The sequence below is a fragment of the Vipera ursinii genome, assembly GCF_947247035.1.
Source record: "Vipera ursinii genome assembly, chromosome: 1".
Classification (NCBI taxonomy): Eukaryota; Metazoa; Chordata; class Lepidosauria; order Squamata; family Viperidae; genus Vipera; species Vipera ursinii.
Genome location: NC_139512.1, coordinates 99,436,598 through 99,457,445, shown reverse-complemented (window position 1 = coordinate 99,457,445; position 20,848 = coordinate 99,436,598). Strand labels below are relative to the sequence as shown.

The following is a 20,848-nucleotide window of genomic DNA, read 5'->3' as shown; positions in this document are numbered from 1 at the left end:
CTGGCCAAACCAATTCAAGAAATCAGCCCTAGACAACGTGGCTTCCTAAGTATCTTCGACCATACACAATAGGTAAGTCCCGTCTCTGCATTCCAGCCCGAAGCCCCTCGGACGTAAAACAGTAGCACTGGAGGATCCTCGCCTTCTCTTGCCATGTCAATCACGCGGGCCAATCCCCTGAATTCAAAGAAAGGAGAATTGCTCCCCGACACAGTTTAGAGCAGGGGTCTTCAAACTTGGCCCTTTTATGACTTGTGGACTTCAACTCCCAGAATTCCTCAGCCAGCAAAGCTGGCTGAGGAATTCTGGGAGTTGAAGTCCACAAGTCATAAAAGGGCCAAGTTTGAAGACCCCTGGTTTAGAGCAGCCCGGCTTCCGAAAGGAAGAAAGCGGGCCGTGACGCAACGAATGGCTGTTCCACGAAGTGACCGCCCCTCCCTGGGCCAGGCTATGAGAAGCAATGGGTTTCCTCAGAATTTTTGAGAAAAATTAGCCGTTTCCCTGGTGACGTCATATAGTTCTTATTCCATAGCGGGCATTTGAATGGCCAAGCGAGCATTTCCTGTGAAAAGGGGCTTTGTGGAGGAGATAAAGCGTTCTGTCCCTCGTATCCGTTCCTTTGCTTTGCGGTGCTGACTCAGTGGAGCCCATAGGCGGTAAGTTCTTCAGGCTGCCAGCAGATGGCGAATGTGTGCCTTTTGAGCGAAGGTGGTTTAATAAGGGCTAATCCACCTTAGTGTCCTTTGAGTAGATTGCAATTAACCAACAGTAATTACTTTGGGGGTGGGAAATTGCTTATCTGGACCCTCTGCAATGAAGAAAGCAGTTCCTCCTTTAGGAGAAGTTTGCCCATTAATTTGATTTGTTACCCATAATTGTCTTTCCCTATCTTACATTGTAACATGTTGTATGCTGGGTTTCCCAGAGAGGTTGACTCTTAGGATAGGTTTACATATTGTCAGTTTTTTATAATGGTAAGAACTAGCTGCATTCTTTTTCTAGTTAATCAGCATTCTTGTAAAGTTCCAAAAGTTGCATTATAACAACTGCATGTAACTGTCTAAACATATGAGCTCCTAAAGGCAGGGCTTTTTATGTCATAGAACGCTCAGAACAGAGTTCCGGCACCTTTTTTGGATGGAACCTTGTAGGGTAGGCAAGGCAGGTTGTATGACATGTGTGAGTTCCGGCACCTTTTTCTTTTACAAAAAAAGCACTGCCTAAAGGTAAAGGTAAAGGTTCTCCCACACATGCTTGCTAGTCGTTTCCAACTCTAGGGGCCGGTGCTCATCTCTGTTTCAAAGCCGAAGAGCCAGCGCTTGTCCGAGGATGTCTCCGTGGTCATGTGGCCGGCATGACTAGATGCCAAAGGCGCACGGAACGCTGTTACCTTCCCACCGTAGTGGTCCCTATTTTTCTACTTGCATTTTTACGTGCTTTCGAACTGCTAGGTTGGCAGAAGCTGGGACGAGTAACAGGCACTCTGTTAAGCGGCACTCAGGATTCGACCCGCCAAACTGCCGACCTTCTGATCGACAAGCTCAGCATCCTAACCCACTGAGCCACCGCGTCCCTTATGAGCTCCTACCCTGTCCTATATTTGTAGGACTTAGTCACTTTTCAAAATAACAGGTGCAAGTCTTGGATGTCTGAAATAAGGAGACAGTTTCAGTGTTTCTTTTGATAAATTCAGCTGTACTCATAACAGAGATGCTCTGTAACTCTTTCAATTCTAGCAGTGTATTGCGTTGGTAACACATAATAGTATTCCAAAGGTCAAAACTGGTAGCAAAAGAATCTCCTCCAGAAGATATAATGTGAAAAAAAAAGTGTAACATGTTACATATCTGAAAAAAGTATTCTTCTGATTTTAATGGGGATGCTTCCAAGCAAAATGTACTTCGGGTCAAAACCTAAAGCAAATGTTTAAACTAGAGTGTATTTCAAATTTGATTAACAGTTAACTCTGTCCCTTTTTAGGCCTGATTCAGATGTACCAACTAAGCCATAGGTTATTTCAGCTGTGGCTTACTGAATAAATCATGGTTGACTTATGCAGTACTAAAGTATAAATCACAATTTACCAACCACTGTTGGCTGGCAGTAATGCATCATACATGATGCAGTGATAAAATGCAAACTGTATTATATTTTCATCATCAAAAAAGGACATAGACAATAGAAACAGCAGCCTGGTGTTCTGATCCTGTCTGGATAGAGTATTAATTACACCTAATTAACTAGGGCTCAGTTTAGAGATCAGAAATAGTATTAAACTGTGGTTAATTGAAAATGGACTCCCATGGGGCTGTGTCTTTGAATCACAGCTGGTTTATATCAAGTAGCAAAAGTACACAGTAGCCTTAAACTGGCTATGATTAATAGCTCTCTTCCTCCTTGTCCCTTTGGCTGATTTGCTTAGCAGTGGGGAGAGGCCAAGTGGCAGATTCAACTTTTATTTCTTGCTGGTGTGGTTCTCCCTTCCTATGCAGGGGGGAAAAAAGGTGAGCAAACAGGAATGGTGAAGAAAAGTTGTGTAAACCAGCAGGCCTCGACAAGTGCCAAACCAGGTCATTTTTGCACCAACTTTTTTAGAATCATAGTGAATTTTGTGTGTCTGAAGTATAAGAAAAGTGAGCTTTTCTCCTTCCCTTGATAAGCTTTGTGATCTTTTGTAAAGGGAAGTACTTGTATTGAGAGAAGGCTGGCTTGAGCAGAGAGTTTGAAGATGGGAAAGGAAAGAGTGGGAAATCTATCCTTGCAAGTGAGGTTAAATAACATTTGTACTGGAAAACTGGTGGAGGGAGAGACGGAGTCAAAGAGTTGGCTAGCTAGGCAATGCAGTTCTCCCTTGTCTCCTCGTCTTTTCTCCAGCACTGCTGTTCTTGACTGACTGAGCAACTTTGCTGGCTTTTTAAGGCTTAAATTCAAGGAATGGCATTCCAGGCACTAAATGTGAACCATCGCATGCAGCGTACAGCAACACTTTCTCAGCAAGTTCTGGAGCGAGCAAAAAAACGGAAATTGTACTGGTACCTGCCTTCTCATCATCAAAGTAGGACCTTTCGGGTAAGAGTTGGTTAGTTTTAACCAATAAGCCTTGTGCCAGGATTCCAGTTCTTTGCCCTGCAGGCATGGTTTACGTTTGCTTGTTTGACATCCCACCTTTATTATTTTTATAAACAACTCAAAGCAGCAAGCATATCTAATAGTCCATCCTCCTCCTAATTTCCCCACAGCAGCAGTTCTGTGAGGTTGAGTTGGGCTTGGAGAAAGTAACTAACTCAAAATCACCCAGCTGGTTTGAATGCCTAAAGCAGGACTAGAACTCACAGTCTCCTGGTTTCTAGTCTGGTGCCTTAACCACCAGACCAAATTGGATCTTTTCTTATATAAAGAAAGAAAATGGTATGCCTCAGAGTGAGCAATGTTAGTAGTTTGTTTTGGTTTAAAAAGTGTCATGAGAAGCACCTAAAACATTTCAATGATAGAAATGAATACTGTTTCTGATTTAAAATATTTTGTGTGAATTTTTACATTTGCCTCAAGAGTTAGGGGTATACTGTGGGTGCATAGGATACCTTTTCATTTTTTAACTAGGTTTGGGGGACACCATAAGAATTGATTTCAGCCATATGTGGAACTGATAGATGCCTGATGCATCAAACTACAGACTGTTCCTGACTCCCAGATGTACTCATTAAATTAAAGATTATCAGTAGGAATACCATTCAAGACTACCGTTAGATTCATTGCAAAAGGATTTGGGCTATTTTCTTTCTAAGTCTTGTTGCTATTCTAAATATCTCAGAGATTCGTCCATACAGGAGACATTCTCATGGACTCTCTGAATTTTGTGCTATCTGCTACTTTCCATGCAGTCCCTCTTCTCAGTAAATAATCACATCATTCTGGCCATGTAGCTAAGGATGGGGTTTAGAGGAGGCAGAAAACTTGAATAAAACAGACATATGCTTAGCATATCAATTATCTGTATGTAAGCCTGATAAAGCGACAAGCTGCAACATGGAGTAGCATTTCAAAGGAGACTGTATATTAAAGATGTGCCAGGTATAATGCCATATGTAATTGGTCTCATATTTTGGAAGGCTGTTTCTATATCAGACATGTCAAACACATGGCCCGGGGCCCGGATTCAGCCCGCAAAGTGGTTTCATGTGTCCCGCGAAGCCATCCTGGAAACAGTGAGGGAACAGCCCCTGCAGCCTTGGCCCTGGCCCCAGCTGGCCAGGAGCCAATGTACAATTTTGTGGTGGTCATCTATGCTGAAATACATTCAGTCTTAACTCCACAAGGCCATCTGGAAACAGTGAGGGACTGGCCCCTACCACGTTGGCACTGCCCCCTGGGAGCACGATGGGGAGGTATCACCCTTTGGTAGGAATGAAGAAATGCACCATCCCCTGGAAGTGGCCAGCACATGGCCCTGCCTACATTGGGCAGGCTAGGGGCTGGGCAGCATTCTGCTTCTCTTCAGATTTGTGCCACCCAGCTCAGCCTCTTGGTGCTGTGAGACGAGTGCCCCACTGCCTGCCCAAACTGGGCAGGCTGGGGGCTGGGCGGCATCGCACTTCTGTTTGGATTTGTGCTGCCTGGCTCAGCCTCTCAGCACTGTCAGGAGACCGCCCCGCTGCCTGCTAAAACTGGGCAGGCTGGGGGCTGGGCAGGATTGTGCAGGTAATGTCGACTTTCATGCTGCTCATGGCATCCCCTCCCCCAGAGCCCACCAAGCCGGATATGTGAAGTAGGCGAGGGCCATGTGCTGGCCACGTCTAGGTGATTGGGCATTTCTTCATTCCTCACAAAGGATGACACTTCCCCAGCTGTGTTTCTTGCCTGTTTTTCTCCCTCCCTCATCTCAAATATTTTCCCACCACTCTGTTGGAAGGAAGGAAGGAAGGAAGGAAGGAAGGAAGGAAGGAAGGAAGGAAGGAAGGAAGGAAGGAAGGAGAGGGAGGGTCTGAGGGAAGTCCTGCTTTAGTCCTGCCCTGCTGCCCCCCAAGGGCAACCGCAATGCTGATGTGGCCCTCAGTGAAATTGAGTTTGACACCCCTGTTCTATATCATGATATGTTACTTTTTCTTTTCATCATGTGCCTCTGCATGTACTTTTTATAGTAATATTTTGTTTTTAACAACAGGGAGACGCTGCTGTTTCTCTTGAAGCTGCTTTTGCTGCAGTTGCTGAACACTTGGCTTGTATCTCTGCAGTGTGTGAGGTAATCAGTTCTATAAAGAGGCAAAATGCAATTCTGACATAAAGGGGTTCTTCTATGATCTTTCTGTGGGCTACATTTAGGCTGGGCCTTTTCTTGGTGAAAGGCTGAGACCCAGGAGAGGCCCTTGAAATAGGGAAGGCAAAAGTTGTTTTTACTTATTTCACCTCTAGCTTCTGCAGCATTTTCCATCTTGTCCCAAACATTCTTCAACCCTTCAGAGCAGATCTCTGAATTACTATATGCTGAAAAGACTGATGATTTGACTGATCCCTTTGAGAATCTAGTATGAGCAACCCAGTAACATGTACAATTACTTAATCAGAATATTATGTTAAAACTATCACTTGTGGAATAACACAATCCCTTTTTTCTTGATGCCAAACTTTTGTTTCATTTGTGTACACTTCTACTAGTTGTACTAGAAAATCCATTGCTTGGAAGAAAGTGCAGGATATAAATATATTTTATTTTACATCATATATTATTTCATGTTAAACACAAGAGCCAAGAACTCGTCTTTAATTTTGGTTATCCTATTCACTTCGCCATCAGAAAAGTTGAGCAAATACATACAGTTTCAGGCTCTTTATTTTTAAGGCCATCAATGTACAGTAGCTGGTTTTAGTTGCATTTCCTACCAGTTCCATTATTCCAGCATTTTGAACTACATATATGTGTATTCAGTGTTAATATATATGCAGTCCAGAGACAGTGGATCATTGTTCCCATTTCAGGAAGAACAATCCAGTTCCAAAGAGTAGAATGCAAGCATCTTGTTACAGGATGAATGTAGCTTTCAGCTTAGAGTCACTTTGGCAAGATGGGCAGCATATAAGTTTGGTAAATAAATAAACAAGCTTCTTTTTCATCTGCTCTTCTGAAGGCAGAATGTGGAAGCAGAGCATTTTGCAAGGAGACTGTTGCTCATCAGGTCCCAATAGGACAAGTCTGGCTTTGAGCATTAAAACAACAACATGGATTTAAAGGGAGGGGTGAATGAGGAGGGTTGCTTTGTACTTTAAATTGTTTCATGTACACAAAGTGGGTTTAGTAATCCCTTTTTCATCAACAACTTTCCTCCAGAATTACTACTGTTCAGTACCACCATTTCAGTTTGAGGAGAATGAAATTGAACATATTTTTCGCTATCACAGCAGGGAAGCATCTAAAAACTTGCTAAGAGCATTTGAAGATGAGGTAAGTGTCCTGAATGTTGCTTTCCTTAAAGGCACAATTTTGTTTTCAAGGGCAATGAAACCTTCCATGCATTCTCTTTAGCCAGGATTTTAAAAACTAGAATTGGGTGAATGAGCCATTGGGCCTTCCATCATATGATGCCACATTTTTTCTTTCTAGAAATTATGAAGGAGGTCGGGGAGATATTGTTGTGTGCATTGTTTTTGTAAAGTTCTTGATGGCTGTCCTTGATACCTTCTGGCATTTACTCCTGCAAAGTGTTGTTTATGATTTGGGCAAGATGATGGCTGATTATATAGCCTGAACGTAGTCACTTCCAGACTTGAAAACCTATAATGTGTTCTCTCTAGGAAAAGAAAAATGCTCCAACAGTGGAAAAGCAAAATATTCCAGTAGTGGAAAAGCAAAATATTCCAGTAGTGGAAAAGCCTGAATGTCACAAAACCGAACCAACTGCTTTAGTTCCAGCTCAGCCATCTGTATCAGAAGCAAGTATCAAGTTGCATTAGATTGTGTGATAGGGCTGGGGAATCTGTGGCCATCTGGATATTGCTGAATCATATTTCCTAATGTTCCTTGCACTTAGGCATGTGGACTAGAGTCATAGAATTATAGGACTATAGAAGGAACCCTGGAGGTCAACCCTCTGCCCAAGGCAGGAGTCCTTATAGCATTCCAGACAAGCGATTGTCCAATCTTTTTTTGAAAACCTCCAGTGATGAAGCACCCACTCATCCCAGTGACTAGAATCACTGAGAGCTAGATTGTTAAGGCTAGTGAATTTTGCACTTTCTGAATAGTTCATTACCAGTTTATATTTGTTGATAAAGTTGCAGGTACATTAGTTTTCATTTGCACACACACAAAACACACACATTGAGACAAATTTTCAAAATCAAGAGCAGAGACGGAGCAAATCTTGTGTTGCTTGAACAAAGGTCTACTTGCAAGGTATTGAATATCATGCTATAAAACATACAGATTGAAAGATTTATTGAAAAAAACATGTAATCTTTATGGGTACCCCAGTGACACAGCGGATTGGGATATAACATACTAGCTTTGGGACTGAAAGCTCAACAGTGCTAGGAAAATTACTGCCTTAATCTCTGATGAACTGTTACAAAATATATTTCAGCTCAGATAGATTGATCAATAAATTCTTTTTCACACAATGCTACTAAACTTAATTCATTTCTTTGTTAGGAATAATATCCTCCTGATACAGAAGTTTGTTCTTGTGTTTTAAAATTGAAGGGTTATCTTGGTTGTTGTTCATTGCAGGAAATCCTCATTGAAGTGTCACCTGGCTCATACATAATCAACACATCTTCATATGATGACACAATCAAAGAAGCACACCTAGTAAATGTTCAGCCAGGGGAAAGTGTACATCTGGTTTTTCATTTACCTCCTAATGATGACAATTAAAATCAATTTCAGTGTCTAAAGTGTCATCTTTTCATACCTAAGATATTTATCCTTTTGTTGAATATTCTGCTCTGCTTTACTTTTTAACTGTTATAGCTTGAACTTGATTAACATTTGCTGCAGTTTGAATCATGAATGTATTTTTTTACTTTTGCACTATGTGATTCTTTTTACCTAATAAATTGTGAGAATGATTATTGCATTCTTATGAACACTTGATTCTGCACTGTGTTTTGTTCGCCTAAAATTCCGGCACTTTTGGACTAGAGTAGGGAAAAGTAATTTTATTTTGCTTCTTTGTAGTTAGAACAAACAGTACATTCTGGGTAAAGGGAAATGACTAAATCCATTATACTCATCAGCATCTAATGTTTAGTACAAAGCCTTTTGGCTAGGAGCATAATGGATCTGATTCCCTTTTATTCTTTTTTTTGTGGCATGACTAGTCTCCAACTTAAAAAAACAGTTTCTTCAAAATTACTTTACCCTGGTGCTGTTCAGGAGTTCAGTAGTATGGCAACGAGAACTTACGAAATAGCTAAGAGAATCTTGTGAACAGTGCTATTGTTTAGTGACATCTTGAACTCCTGAAAAAGGGGGGGGGGTAGCAATTCTATACATAATTAACCTCCCCATGATGAGCTAGTAATTCCATGGCACAAGACTTTCTTCATCGAAAGATGCCTTTGACGAGACTCTTCCATGGTTTCAAATATAGCACTGTGGTTGTACAGAATTGGTGGAGATCCATCTGTGGATGAAATGGCTTTGTTGTCAGCTCTTTCTTTTCTGCAGCTGCTACTGACAACGTTGGCTCCTATAGATTAATATTATAACAATTATAGACAGAAGGGTTGAAATAGAAACTTGAGTCTACAAAATGTCACAAATCCACAAGCAGAGCACCCAGGATCCATGAAGAGGACTTGGACACATGAGCCCTGCAAATCATAATGTGATTTGTCACTTAGCATAATGCGTGAACCCAGTCAAATTACTAGTTCTGTTATGAGTATTATAATGACTAGAAAGGGTAGTTATCCACCCCCAATGAATCTGCTTTAGCTGGATTGGTAATTAACATGAAATAAAATTAGACTGTCAGTAACATTGTTTCCTTGACAGCATTCTCTTAGAAATACTTGGCTTTTGCTTGTTAGTTGACTAACAACTATTTTCAATGAAATCATGAAAAATGAAAAATTGGTTTAATATCAAGCTCTTAGAAGCAACTTTGGCAGAACTGCAAGAGTGAACTGCCTATACCAAAGAACTAATTATCACGTACTACACAAAAAAGTTAGCATACTGAATGCATCCCAGAATATGTAGGAGCTTGGACTGACTGACAGCATGATAATATATAACAACCTAGTACTGACCTGATTTAATATGTCTCTGGATGCTTGTAGGAAATTTGTTGGCATTTGTTCCCTTTGTGTATTTTGCATGTATAACATGTAAGGGGAAAACTGACCTCTCTATTATCACAGCTGCCAGCTGAGACATTGCACTGTTGCAAACCTTACGTAGGGTTTGGCTTTGAGATCCTTTTCCCATTGCAATGAAAATCAACTTTGATTTGAAGTGGGTTCTATGGAGCTCCTTCCAAACTTAGCCAAGGGAGCAGAAGCAGCTTTTACAAAGATAAATATGCCATGGCTGGAATGCTATCTTCCAATTGTGAACAGAGAGATGGTAAACCCTCAGCAAAGAGATTTAAAGGACATGTATGGATGACATTGTGTTCAACTCGCCTCTGACCCACCCAGAACGCAGTCTGCGCTTGACTTTTAAGAGGCCATTTTGTAGCTTTTCCCAGGGCAAGCCATGCTATCTGGTCTGACTCAAGTGCATCCTACCAAGGTAAATCGAAGTGGTGGCATTACTGGTATTGGCCACCTGGGGCTCTACGCCTTGCCCCAGGCCCTGCCTCTTGTTTTTTCAGGGCCATCCAGTTTTATCAATAGAAATTTTCAGACTTTCCTTCTTCTCTTTTCAAATCAAGAGTGGTGGAAAAAGAAGGTCAACTTAATTCTGGTTTCTCTCAGAGAGCAAAGGAACAAGGACAAAAGTGGCTTTTCAGCCAGGGGCCCTGCAGTAACTTTAATCTTTCCTCCCCACAGCACAGGTGCCTTCCTTTCCTTTCTTCCCCCACTCCAGTGCCTAACCTGTGGGAGAACTACAGGAACCAAATTCATTGGGGAATGGCTTTACCATGGGTTTCTGTAGCCAGTCCCCTCACAGTAAAGCTTTCTACAGGTTTATTACTGGGATGCTGCCTGAAGAGCTGTTTTCACCCTCTCCCTACCAGTGATGCCCTATGCACGGTCACCCATGCCCTTGTCACCTCTCGCCTGGATTACTGCAATGCTCTCTACATGGGGCTGCCCTTGAAGTGCGCCCAGAGGCTTCAACTGGTGCAAAATACAGCCGCGTGGGTGCTTATGGGAGTATCTCGATACTCCCATGTTACACCACTCCTGCGTGAGCTGCATTGGCTTCCGGTTGCCCTCCGGGTGCGATTCAAGGTGCTGATAATCACCTTTAAAGCCCTACATGGCTTAGGCCCGGGGTACTTGCAAGACCACCTGCTGCCAATGTCAACCTCCCATCGCCTGGTTCGCTCCCACAGAGTCGGCCTCCTCAGGGTGCCGTCGGCCAGGCAATGCCGGCTGGCGACCCCCAGGGGGAGAGCCTTCTCTGTGGGTGTGCCGACCCTCTGGAATGAACTGCCCCCGAAGCTGCGGATGGCCCCTGACCTTCGGTCCTTCCACCGTGACCTAAAGACCTGATTATTCCAACAAGCGGGCCTGGACTGATCATGGTTTTTAAATTTGGTTTTTTATTGGTTTAAATTGTTCTTATTTCTTATATTGTTTAATCCTCTTTTAATTTTTGTATTTATATCTTTTAACTTTTTATTGTTGTGAGCCGTCCTGAGTCCTCAGGGAGAAGGGTGGCATATAAATTTAATAAACCTAAACCTAAATGGGGCATGTGGCTCTTTTTAATGCCAGGAGAACTAGTGCAAAGAGACTCACTTTGCTGCCTGTCCTTGTTGATAAAGTTGCAGGTACATTAGTTTTCATTTGCACACACACAAAACACACTTCTCTTATTAACTATGATTGGCAGAAGACATCTGCAGTAGGGGAGGGGGGAGAAGGACTCCATGGGATTGGAGAACTGGCAGCAGAAGCCCCATGGATCTTCTTGTAGTAGCTAGCACCAGAGGCAAGGTTCCCCCTCCCAATTCTCTCTTCCCTTCGCTTATGGCTGAGATGAAATTCCTATTCTGCTTTATTGAGTAGGAGTTGAAAGTGCAGTCAGCACACTTCTTAGGGTGGCATGGTTTTTGCCAGCTCCTGCACAAAATGTCACCACTTTACAGCTGCCATGTAGCCCTCTGTCATCATAAAAAATTCTTTGTCTTTTTCCTGTTGAAATACTCATAAATTAGATGTTATGCATGGCTGATTACTCTTTATCATCCAAATAAGTTATTCCTTAAAACTAGCCAAGCTAGTATAAGTGGCTATTGCCCTTTCCTCAAATATGAAATTAGATATGAAAGTGTCTATAATGGAGTACTTCACTTCCATTAACACTATAATATTCATAAATGTCTCTGCTTTGCAGGCCAAGTCTGGACAATCTTCAATCTTTGAGATGTTACTTTATGGCACTTCCAAGCATCCTCAGCTAGCATGATCTACAGTAAGTTGCAGCAAGCAACATCTATAGGTGTGAGCAATGTCTTCTTCTTTTTTTGCCCCATATGGTATATGTATAAAGACAAAGAACAAATTTAACATACTAAATCTGGGCCAACTTGCAGAGTGAGCCATCATTAGTTAATACACACTCACTTGAGATAGTGACTGGGTTTTACACACAATGCTAAGAAATCATGGCTAAGTCACAATAGTTTGATTTAAACAACACACTAAGCCAGAGATATTTGAATAACCCATTGTGGCCTGATTGTCACCCTGTATGTGAAACCAACAGGTTCTAGATATCTTTTGGAAATCAATCAAGGGAGATCTTGTGTACCTTGGCTTTTATAAACAAAGGTGGGTTGGCTTCTCTTCCAGTACTTCCACTCTGGTCTTCTGGTTTCCTGTAAGGTGGGATTTTTAAAAAGACTAGAATCTGTGTTCACTGCTTGATCTATTGTTGTAATCTTGGTGCCACTTTTTTCCCTTTCACAATGAGACTCTGAGGAGGATGAGGAAGAGCTGGATAGCACAGCAGCATGTTCTGCTTCGGGAGAGGCTTCTATTGCTAAGATTGGTGTTGTAGGCTTACTTGTGAATTTTTTTCTTAAATCTCCAGAGGTTAATTCTGCTAAAGAGGGCCGTGTCCAACAGCAACTGTATTTAGAGCAGCAGCGGCAACAGCAGGAGACACATTGCCTGTGTCCAAGCAATGAGCATGTGTGATGGAAACCACTAAAGCAAGGATGGATAAAACAGCAACGTGTATGCCAACACCTCTGGAAATCACCCAAAGCACAAGTTGGAATACTTTCATGTGAACAATTGTAGTAACCAAGCCTGTGAACCTGCCCCTCCAACTGCTTCCTGCTTGTGTAGGGCAAGTGGATCCTCTCTACAATTCTCTCCCACTGCGCTGGAGAAATCCACAAAGCGAGACCTAATGGAACTTTGGCTTTCTTGCCATTCCAAAAGCTGACTGTAATTTCCTCATCTTCTTTTTCTGTTGAAAAGAATATAGAATGTTTGTTTAAAAATGCCAAGCCTGTGTTCTTAACAATTGACTTTATTGCCTTACCGAGATTTTTTTCATTCTTGACTATTCCATCTCATTTGTGAGAAAGGATTTGAGCAGGGTTCTTTTTTAAGGGGGAGGAAAAAAACCTCTCTTTTAATATGATGCTCATGTGTCAGCAGTCACAAGGTAGTCACAAGGTAGCTAAAGGATGTGTATCCTGTTTTCACAGAACAAGAACTTCTCCATCTGCGGCCTCCTTGGCTTCATATCCCATGGTAAGGAATCAACAAAGTCTTTCATGGGTTTTTCACATCAAGGATAGGCTGCCTTGGGGACTGCAGAATGATGAAAAATATCCCAAACTCCAGCACTGCCCATTATTTTACAAAAATAAAATAAAATCTAAATCCCCATCTCAAAATATGTTAAAATATGCCAAGAAAAAAATAGAAGAACATATGCATTTTTTTTCAAATAGAAAAAAAACCTGGGAAATCAAAAGAAAGATTTCAATCTGAACCTAATTCGCTTAAATTGTACTTGCAGAATACGCTAAGGCAAAAGGCCCTATTAAGAACATTAATCTGTGTCGGTTACAAAATCTGATTTCTGCAAATACTGCAATCCCAAACTGGCAGCTATTTCAATTTCAGCAGACACAGTGAGCCTCATACCTTCATTAAAATGCAATATGTAGTGTGGGGGGAGAGAAATGAGAATGCATATGCTCAGTACCAGAGCCTTTTGGCTTAGTCACCATCTTTAATTACACTTTATGCCCACTCACACAAAGAGCTGCTTCCATATTCTCTTTAGGTGGTATTTTGTGAAGAGCATGTACCACAACACAACTTTCCACCAGATGCTGTCTTAACAAAACATACCAAGAAAAAAAACAACTTTCAAGGGGTGTTATACTGTTGTACATATTTGTATCAGTTCATTTTTTGTTGTTGTTGTTGGTTTTTTGTTCAAACATAACATTTTTCATGTTTTCCCATTTCACAGCAAATAATGCCTAGATGGAACAAAGAAGCTCTCTCCCTCTTTCTAGAGCAGAATTCAGAACTATTTAAAATGCTAAACAATATGCATAGTTCTATTATTTTTACTTCTCTCTGCCCGTGCCTTTGGCTGCAGAAAACTGCTCCCACGTAATGCATAGTCTACTATAAAAAAGTTGTTCTCATGTGCACCCAACTCAAAAGAAAATGTGTAGGGAAAAGAATTCAGACCCAGGTCGATAGAGATGCTCTGAACCAGCCAGGCAGCCTCGTCTCTCCCAAAAAACCCTGAGCAACTGCCCGCTGAACTTTTATTCACCTCCTTTTTCTGAATACCAAATACAACATTACATAAACCCCATCAATCTCAAAAAAAAAATAGGATACATAGTGATAATTGGATAGGTAGTGAGAACTTCTCAGGTGCCTATGAGATCATTACAAAAACAAGATACTAAAAGATATATGTGAAAGCTCTATCATAGCGTTTCCCAAACCTCCCACATGCCATCCTGTGCGAACCAGGAGAGTGTGCTCATCACTGTAATTCACATAGAGGCCAATAAGAAATGCTTGGGAAAGCTGAAGTTTGGGAAGCCAAAAACTGGCCGTTCCCACAAAAATGTAAAAGTGTAAGAGTTGGGAATAGGGAAAGGGAAGGGATTGGTGTGTATAAGGGTATGTGTGTTGCTGACAAGTCTTCAAGAGAAGCAGATTACTCAAAACAAGACAGCAACGAAACACGGATGATTGCACCACGGCTGGTCCAGGGCCTTAGATCCAACACCAGATGAAGTTGGAAAAGAACAGGGAATATGGGATATTGCAAACAAGAATGCAATGGACATGGATCCCTAGCTGCATTAATCTGCTTATTTCTATGGAAGATAAAAAAACATTGCATGGAAATATAATACAAACTGAGGAACCTGTTTCAACAAAAAGCCCTGAACTCTCAAATTTCTCTTGTATTGCAAATTTGTAATAAAAGGCTTAGATATAGGTGATTTATCAGCGTATATAGTTTTTTTTCTTATAACCAGAACAGCTGAAATAAGGAGAAGTACAGTTGCCTATAGTGGCTAAGATTGGCCTTCTGATCTATTATCTGCTGAGGAATATGAAGTATTTTTTTCTTCTTTAGGTTACAGAAAAGCCAAGGCTGAATCTTGTCCAACATCTCAGAAAGCAAATTGAGGAAAGATTTCCAAATCGGACCTCCAGGCTCCTAGGAAAAAAAGGGAGGCACTTGCAGGAGCAATTTATATCTCAGAATGAGTGTCCAGAGAAAGATAAGAAATTCTCAGCAGCAAAACCTTCTCAAAAACAAATATTACAGCACCGAGTCACGAGGAAATATGCTGCCACAAAACTAGAGGAAGTCACAAGGAAGGGATTTATAAAGAATGAATTCTGCAAGCCAACATTAAAGTATTGCAAGGTAAATAATTTGCAGGCTCAATTCAAAATTAAAACAAGATCTACATAGTGGGACAGTGGGAATCTTCTTGTTTTTTTTTAAAAAAGCCTTAGTTGTGTTTCATAGATAAATACTGTAAAGTTGCAATTTGCCAAAGATGGAACACATTCAGGATTGTCAAGGAACAATTCATTTAACTTGTACAGTATAAGCTACAAAACAGGGACTGTTATGATTTGCATGCCAAAAGCTTACTCTGTTCCCAGTCTGAAAATAATATTCTGAATATAAAAACAGAGACAATGTAACATTCTTTATGCTCAGAATGGAACATCAAAGTAGCACCATAGAATGACAGGAAAATATACTGCAAAGGAACATTTTCAGTAAAACTATAAAGGGCTGTGATAGTGCAGATTTGACCATAATTGCTAACTAAATTTCAAAGCTGATGGACAACTTAGCAAAAGGTGTGAATGTTCACACTTGCTACTCTGAATTCAAATGTATTGACTTCAATAAAGCAAATGCAATTAAACTCTCTTATTTATTATCCATGGGGGGAAAAACCACCCACAAGGCAATCTCCACAGTGACCTTTGTGAGCTTTTTCTTGTAAATATGCATAGAAGAATTGATTCTGCCACAGAAACAGGTAAATTACCTAGTGTGATGTAGTTTAATAAGAGACAAAAACCAAGTGTTATTAGGATGTTGGAAATCAATTTAGACTTCCCAGAAGAAAAGAAACAGTGCAGCAGCCTCAACAAGAGGAAACTGTGATCTGTGACAGGAAAAGGGTACCTGCGTCAGAAGGAATATAGATGTTGAGTCAGGGGTAAGATTTTCAGAAGGTCCAAAGAGATGCCACTCAAAAGACTTTCTCTTCAAGCCAAGGAAGAGGACACCCAAACCCTCCTCAGAGCAGGACACTGAGAAAATGTCAGATGCCGAAGCACAAACATAGCTTCTAACCATAAGAGAAAAAACTTATGTGACATGATAGTTGTCATGAACAGATACATACACCTGTGAGAAGAGGATTGGAAGATCAATCTCATTGCACTGTCTTAGTTTCAGTAGATGCAATAGTTGTAGTGAGTGTAGATTCCTTTCTTTGACATGTCTACCGTATTTTCCGGCGTATAAGATGACTTTTTAACCCATGAAAATCTTCTCAAAAGTTGGGGGGTCGTCTTATACACCCAGTCGTCTTATACGCCGGAAAATAGTACATAAATCAATCGAGTGCCCCCATTCTTGCAAAGCAACTTCAAGCCTCCTTAGTCCAGTCCCCCCTCCAACGTGACTCTCCCTTCCCACCCCCAAGAGCCTCTAAGCCTCTTCCCCTCCCCCTTGCAAACGCCAGACCCCGGGAGCTCTTGCGTTTATTCCAAAGGATGGGTGGAAGGAAAAGCCCCTTTCGGCTCTGGCGTGGCTGCAAGTCAACGAGCCCAGGAAGGCACGCCCTCCCCTCTCACTGTGGAGGAAGCAGGGCAGGCTGGCGTTGGGCGGGAGCCGGCAGGGCAGTCCTGCGCACGCACGCGCTCCCCGGCTGCTAAGGAGTCCTCGGGGAGCGCGTGCGTGCGCAGGAGCCAGCAGGGCAGTCCTGCGCACGCGCGCGCTCCCCGGCTGCTAAGGAGTGCTCGGGGAGCCGTGGCAGGTGCCTCACGCCCTTCCCTCTCGAGGCGGCACTGGCGGAGGCATCAAGCGTCGGGCGGGAACCGGCAGGGCTTTGCACCATCTGCATCAGACGGGTCTGAATCGGGCTTGTGTCGGACACTTGGCAACTGGCATGTAAGTATTTTCCGGCGTATAAGACGAAAAATCTTGAAAATCTTCTCAAAAGTCGGGGGTCGTCTTAGACGCCCAGTCGTCTTATACGCCGGAAAATACGGTACTTCAGTAAGACTGATACACTCATGGCTGGTTCAGCTCCAGTTCCTGTTCTTCCCTCCCCCCCACCCCCCAAAAATCTTTTCTTCCTTCTGTGGTAGGTATTGTTCCATGTTCCATGTGGCCTAATGAACTACAGCATATGGACTTTCATTCTTTGGCTGGATCCAAAGGAAGCTAGATCAGGTTTTTAAACTTTCTATTTCAATGCAAATTCTAATAAAGATTTCCTTCTTTTTAAAAAGAGAAGCACCAGCCCATTTTTATTTCCCTTGGGAAACATAGCATAAAGCTACTCCCCAAGTATGTATGTGTGTACATATACATATACATATACATATACATATACATATACATATACATATACATATACATATACATATACATATACATATACATACATACATATATACATACATACATACAATCCCTTTCATCAGGATGAAGTTAGGGTGACTGAATGGAGCTGAGCATTTACTGGCTGGATGCCCTTCCTGATGGCTACATGGAGCTCAGATCAAATATTTTCTCTTTGGGTCCAGAGAGAGAACTATCTGCCACTACCTAGGATTGAACTCACAGCCTCCTGATTGTGAGGCAAGAGCTCCACCTCTAGGCCACCATGCCACTCAGGAAGCTACTCCCCAAGTATATGGCAAGATAATTTCGATTTTACCTCGCAGAGGATCTCTGGTCTCCATGCCCTGGAGGACAGTTCCTGGGCCATACCTCTTCTGCTCTGGTTCCCAGGGGGCCATCACTTTATCACCAGGCAGAATAGAATGTCTCATTCCATTCACACATTCAAGGATATCACTGCTGGCTGCTTTTTGCCAGGAAGGTGTGTCTTGCCCCACTGCAAACTGTACCAGAAATGATCTTTGCTCAGCTTCCTATCAGAAAGAAAAAAATATGTTTTTAAAAACAGCACAAATAATTGGAAATTGTTCCTATTCATTACTTAGAACCATCCCAACTTAATTCTGGATTTCTCTTTGAGTGTTTGACTTATATATCAGGCAAAGCTAATATGGGTCTCTGTTTTCCTTTTAGTAACCATTACATTTTACTTCATACGTGAAACTCATTCATAGTTTCTTTTGTCATGCAGTTTTCTTCCATATTTTACAACTGCTTTTACTTTCCTGAGTTATTTGGAGGAAAAGGCAAACAGAGGCAGTCTTTTCAAATGATTTCAAAAAATAAATACCAAAAGTAGATATAAGACACATTTTGAACAAAGTTAAAAGACGACATAGCTAGAGGGATCCAATATGAACAAATGAGTTTGTTCCTGTCACTTTGGTATTAAATCATGTATTTGAGTCTAAGTATCATTTTGTGTAACAATGTGTGGGAATGACATTGAGGGATAAGGGGCAGAGATGCTACCTAGGGAGTGATCAGACAAGAGAGGGAGGAACCCCCGGTAGTTTAATGGTCAGAGAAAGAAACTTAGGAAAGGCCATCCCTAATTGATCAAGGTGTTAAATGTGACTGTGAGACATTTGTATTTTCAGACTTGCATGATTCTGTTAATTTGCCTTACAATAAAGTCAAATTGGCTTATCTGGTCATGTTTCCTATCTGGCCTACCTGGAAGGTAGGTCTTGTGCATAACACAAGAAATAATATATTTTAAGCTGAAAATGTTAAATGGAGAATCTATTACCAATCAACCATCCTCTAACTACAAACTGATTTTAAAAAAATAAAATAAGACAAACTATTTTGCAATGATTAGCCTCTCTCTGTGGACCAGTCTTAGCCAAAAGAAATAACACCAGATGTCTTTGTTATAGTCTTTTCCTACTCCAGGTGGTCATCTGGGGTACCCTCTGAGTAAAACTTTCCAGAATTTGGCCCCAAAGTTCATTGCTGTTTGATCTAAAGGAAGAATTGATAAGTTCAACATAACCAGAGATCACAATGCCTGAAAATCTTGAATATTGAATTGAATGCTATTCAGCAAAACCTTCCCAATTAGGATTATATTATGAAAAGTAACTCAGCATATCCATACTATTTAAATAGCTGATTCTGCAGTAAAAGCAAATTGAGCTAACTTAGTATAAAATCAAAAGATTCTCTTCCTCTCAGCCCACCATCCCCCTTGGGTTTTTCTGTCTGCTCTAGGGGCTGTTTAAAAATGAGAATGTTTGTTTTCCTAATTACACTCTGTCTTTGTATGTAGAATGAGAATGGAGCGCCCAGTTGAGCACACAAATGCTGGATTCACTCCAGAGTCACTGCCTTCTGAATAGCTGGTTCTTCAAAGTTATCGGATGTTGAGTGATTGTGGTGAGCAAACAAACCTGCCCCTTGCTTTTCAGAAGGAACATACCATATTTGTTTCAGGTGTTAACAACTAATGAATTGAAGGCAGGCTTTCCTTTCCACTGTCAAGTTTATATATCAACATGCCAGCTACCTTTCCAGCAATAATGCTATTTATCAAATATCACTAGTTGCTGAGATCCTCAAAATAGCACAAACCCTTCTAGAATTCTGGTGCTACTAAAGAAATTTTTAAAAAACCAGTTTTAGCCAGATGATAAGGTCTAATAGGGTAATCTTATACCTCTAGTTACAACCATCTCTGTCAATCATGTGCCCTTCAGATTGCTGTTCCTGCTACAGTATTCCTAGATGGCATATTTCTGTTTGGCTGGGAATAAAGGAGTTGAGAGTATCTAAGGATACTAGGTTGAGGAGAGTTGGAGTAGGAATATACTATGAAGTTAGTTATTAATATAAGCCATGGATAAGGAAATTGGTGTCTTGGAATAACTGGATAATTGCCAGTTTCTCTTTCTATTGCCTCCACTGCTTTTGGGACTGTTGGATGTTGATGTCCAAAATATCTGGAGGGTTTAGGCTTGCTTATTCTTGCCATAAATTGCATGTTCGTAAGATAGTGCACTTCAGAAGATGGTAGAGGGCAGGAAGGCCTGGAGGAACGTTGTCTATAGGGTCGCGATGGGTCGGACACGACTTCGTAGCTAACAACAACAAGATAGTGCAAGGTGGGACCAAGCAAATAAATGAAACCTAGAAAGGTGGAGAAAAGTGGATGTTGGAAAAATTATAAGGCAACTGTCACAAAGTCTTCTAATGATGTTGTTAGGGTTACACTGTTATAACTGGCTAGAAGGCATTCCCTAGGATTTGTTAAATAAGGAAGGGGGGCTGGATGTCACTGATTAACAGGCTCTAAACCTTGACTGCACCCGCCCTAAAATAACATAAGAAAGATTGAAGTGGGAGGTGGAGGGTGGTGGGTAGAAGAGAGAGTTTGTGATATCTGGAAAATGAATACAATTGATGTTTATTATCCTTATTTTTTGTAGCATAACATCTGATGATTTCAACAGTATTCATTATTTTCTAGTTCATTCTTCAATTTTTTACAAGAAAAGCAATGGTGTCATTTACTATATGGATAGCAAAGGCATTCATTCCACAATGATATCACCTGAATTTTATTTTATTTTGCTTACTTATTTACTTATTAAATGTATATGCCACCCATCTCACTATCAGGCAACTCTGGGCAGCTTATTGTCCATAACCGCTTACATTTTTAGTTTACATTTGTCTTGGTGTGATTCTTTTGCCCTCTTATCTCTGTCCTTGAATTGGTTCAGTATGAATTAAGTGGATTGAGTATAACCCTATGAACTAATCCCTTGATGCACTAAATTGAGGAAAATGCTTATTGTGAGTAAATACATTGGGTTGAATTTCTTAGTTTCTTTATATTACTTGGTGTACATTGAATAACTTTTATAACCAGTGCTTTTTTTGTAAAAGAAAAAGGTGCCGGAACTCACACACGTCATACAACCCGCCTTGCCTACCCTACAAGGTTCCATCCAAAAAGGGTGCCGGAACTCCATTCTGAGCGTTCTATGAGAAAAA

The 20,848-nt window shown here is 41.2% G+C and overlaps 1 protein-coding gene across 1 annotated transcript; it reads left to right on the top strand.

Moving 5' to 3' along the window:
* Positions 1 to 621: 621 nt before the first annotated feature.
* On the top strand, positions 622 to 7,867 carry AKIP1 (A-kinase interacting protein 1; the record flags this gene model as incomplete). The annotated part of the gene is made up of 6 exons (XM_083358477.1): positions 622 to 656; positions 2,875 to 3,069; positions 5,162 to 5,239; positions 6,323 to 6,436; positions 6,787 to 6,915; positions 7,721 to 7,867. The coding sequence occupies exons 2-6, from the start codon at positions 2,935 to 2,937 to the stop codon at positions 7,865 to 7,867; spliced, it is 603 nt and encodes a 200-aa protein (XP_083214603.1). The 5' UTR covers positions 622 to 656; positions 2,875 to 2,934.
* Between the last annotated feature and the right edge of the window lie 12,981 nt (positions 7,868 to 20,848).